The sequence below is a fragment of the Sinocyclocheilus grahami genome, unplaced genomic scaffold, assembly GCF_001515645.1.
Source record: "Sinocyclocheilus grahami isolate Dianchi unplaced genomic scaffold, SAMN03320097.WGS_v1.1 scaffold4689.1, whole genome shotgun sequence".
Lineage (NCBI taxonomy): Eukaryota > Metazoa > Chordata > Actinopteri > Cypriniformes > Cyprinidae > Sinocyclocheilus > Sinocyclocheilus grahami.
Genome location: NW_015509579.1, coordinates 10,856 through 13,541, shown reverse-complemented (window position 1 = coordinate 13,541; position 2,686 = coordinate 10,856). Strand labels below are relative to the sequence as shown.

At 37.9% G+C, this 2,686-nt stretch overlaps 1 protein-coding gene across 1 annotated transcript in view; it reads left to right on the top strand.

Moving 5' to 3' along the window:
* The window catches only part of LOC107576940 (glucagon receptor-like), a gene marked incomplete at its 5' end in the record, with an annotated part of 2,310 nt that extends 761 nt beyond the window's left edge, over positions 1 to 1,549 (top strand). Inside the window, 3 exons of the mRNA XM_016263061.1 lie at positions 1,020 to 1,108; positions 1,203 to 1,347; positions 1,484 to 1,549. Of these exons, the coding sequence (XP_016118547.1) occupies positions 1,020 to 1,108; positions 1,203 to 1,347; positions 1,484 to 1,549 (300 nt within the window). The remainder of the gene's footprint in view (positions 1 to 1,019; positions 1,109 to 1,202; positions 1,348 to 1,483) is intronic.
* Between the last annotated feature and the right edge of the window lie 1,137 nt (positions 1,550 to 2,686).

Here is a 2,686-nt window from a genome sequence, read left to right as displayed (position 1 = left end):
ATGATTCTGCATTTGCACGCTGATATTATCGGAGGACGTGTTCATTCAGTGAGAGCCTCGGGCACAGGAACACATTATGACCTCCGCGTGACCTCCAGCGCACTCATCAACGCATAGTAATAATACAAAGTAATAAAGACAAACACAACAGAAATGTTGGTTCTACACAACATAACTGATTTATTTCACGAGTCACATTTGTACTGCGCTTGTACCGTGTTCTGATTTAAAAACTGCGGCAGAAACAGGCTTTGAACAGCTTTTTGTATGCGATATGTGACTCTACGGGATTTCTGTTCTCAGAAAAGTAGCCTATTTGGAAAACAATATTGATTTGCTCATGTATGACGCAGAATTAAATTAAAACCTTCAGTCATTATTTGTGTTGTTTTAGAATATTTGAGCCTTAATTAGAGGATAATACTCTTTACAGTTGCTTTTATATTTTTATGTTTTACTTTATGCTCTCCCCTATTTACATATTTACATGCATGCACATTTTAAAAAGTTGATAAAATATCTATATAACAAATAATCTGACAACTGTTCAAAACTGAAATTGCCAGATCTCGATCGCATTTTATTAATTAATGAATGTTTATGAATACATTTATTTGTTATTTATTATTTATTAATTTGCAATTTAATGGCAAAGATGTTTATACATGAATTCAAATAATTGTAAAGTATGTTCAATTCACTCATCATCTAAACTCAGTAAGAATCAAATATAAGAGAGATTAATCAGTTATAACAGTGGTTTGTTTTGTGTTTGTCACACTAACTCTGCTCAGGCTTCAGAAGTTACACAGAACAGAATGAAAGCATTATAAAGTCAAAACTTTATAAGTATAAGAGAGATCTCATTGATGTGTGTGTTAGTTCATGCGTTACGCTTTGACATGTTATCATGTACGGTAGTGAAACTGAGATATCGTGGTTTTTGAATGACACAAATCACGTCAGTCTCTGTGATTTTAACCTCTCTTCCTTCCTCTCTTTCTTTTCTTCTGGAATAGATTAATTTCATCATATTCATTCGTATAATAAAGATTCTGATGTCCAAGCTGAAGGCGCATCAGATGAGATACACAGACTACAAGTTCAGGTAAAAGACCGCCGTGTTTTTTATTGTTATTTTTTCATGCAAGCAGAGCTCATGCTCTCATTAAATGTGTGTTTTTCTCTCTCGCTCTGCTCAGGCTGGCCAAGTCCACGCTCACGCTGATTCCTCTGCTGGGGATTCACGCCATCCTCTTCACCTTCGTCATCGATGAGTCCGTGCCGAAGGAGTCTCTTCTCAGGCTGATCCGCCTCTTCTACGACCTCCTGTTCAGCTCCTTCCAGGTCAGAGGGCAAAGGTCGTCCACCCACCGTCACCATCAGATCATTTCAATCAGAGTGTTTACAGAGATGGATGGTATCTGCTGTGAGATGAGAGCAGATGGTTGAGGTTCATGTGTGTTGTTGTCTGTAATTTTAGGGTCTGCTCGTGGCCATCCTGTACTGCTTCGTCAACAAAGAGGTGGGAGATATTCCTGTTTATTAGATTTTTTTATAATAAAAAAGAATCTCTTAAAATCACAGCTACACATGATCAAAGCAGCAGCTCTCAACCGGATTTGCTTAATTGTACATTGGACTAATTAAAACCAGCGTTAACCAGTAGTATCATTGAGATAGTATTATAGGAGCCGTGTGAGGCTGCAGTTGACCTCCGAGCCACAGGAGGGTGCCAGTAACTGCAGCTCTCTGACGGAAGACATTTGTCTGGAAAAGCGTCCCCTCAACAGTGAGTGCTCAGCGGTGGTGACAGAAACCAACCTTTAACACTAATGGATCAATGGAGATGATGTTTCATTCCAGATATGGTCTTCATGTTAGCAAACAGGCTTCTATCATGAGAAAGCGTGGATATGTGGATCTAGTAACCTTAAGTAAAAACAAACTGCAATTATCTCCTGAGTTGGTAAATAATCAGCATTAATTATTGGTGGCAGTCACATTTACTGCTGCTCAGCAAAATTTTGCAGATGAAATTACCAGTGCCAGTGAAGGTTACTTTTTTAAAGTAATCCATTACAATATTTTGTTACTCCCTAAAAAAAGTAACTAATGTTGTTACTTGGTTAGGTTTTATGGAAAGTAATGTGTTACGTTACTTTTGCATACATTTTTCTCATCTAGGCTGAGCTTGCTTGATTGTTTTTAATGTAAAACAGTTATATTTTTGGCGAGTGTAAAAGCCCGTTCACACCAAAAGTTCAATGAATAGCCTCAGGCTGAAGGAAATGTGAATGCATGCCTGTACAGTAGAGGCCGCGGTTCAGACAAACCTTGTAGCTGTGCTGCTATTCTGGACTGCATGAAGAATAGGATGCAGCAGAAAAAAGTTCAACACTTTTCAACAAGTAAAACAAATGTTGTGTTTATCAAAAGTAATTTTTAGGGATGCACCATATTATCGGAATGTTATCAAAATTGTCCGATAATGGCGTAAAATGCAAATATTGGCATCAGCCCGATATGAAAACTTGTGCCGATATGCCTTACTGATAAGATGAGTAACTCGCATGTGCTCAGGGTGTGATAGCGATAAGATCGTCAACAGTGTGGTCATTCTTGAACTTTTGCCTGAATGATGATTAGATTCACTGTTTTGAGCATTTAATCTGAGAATGCAAGT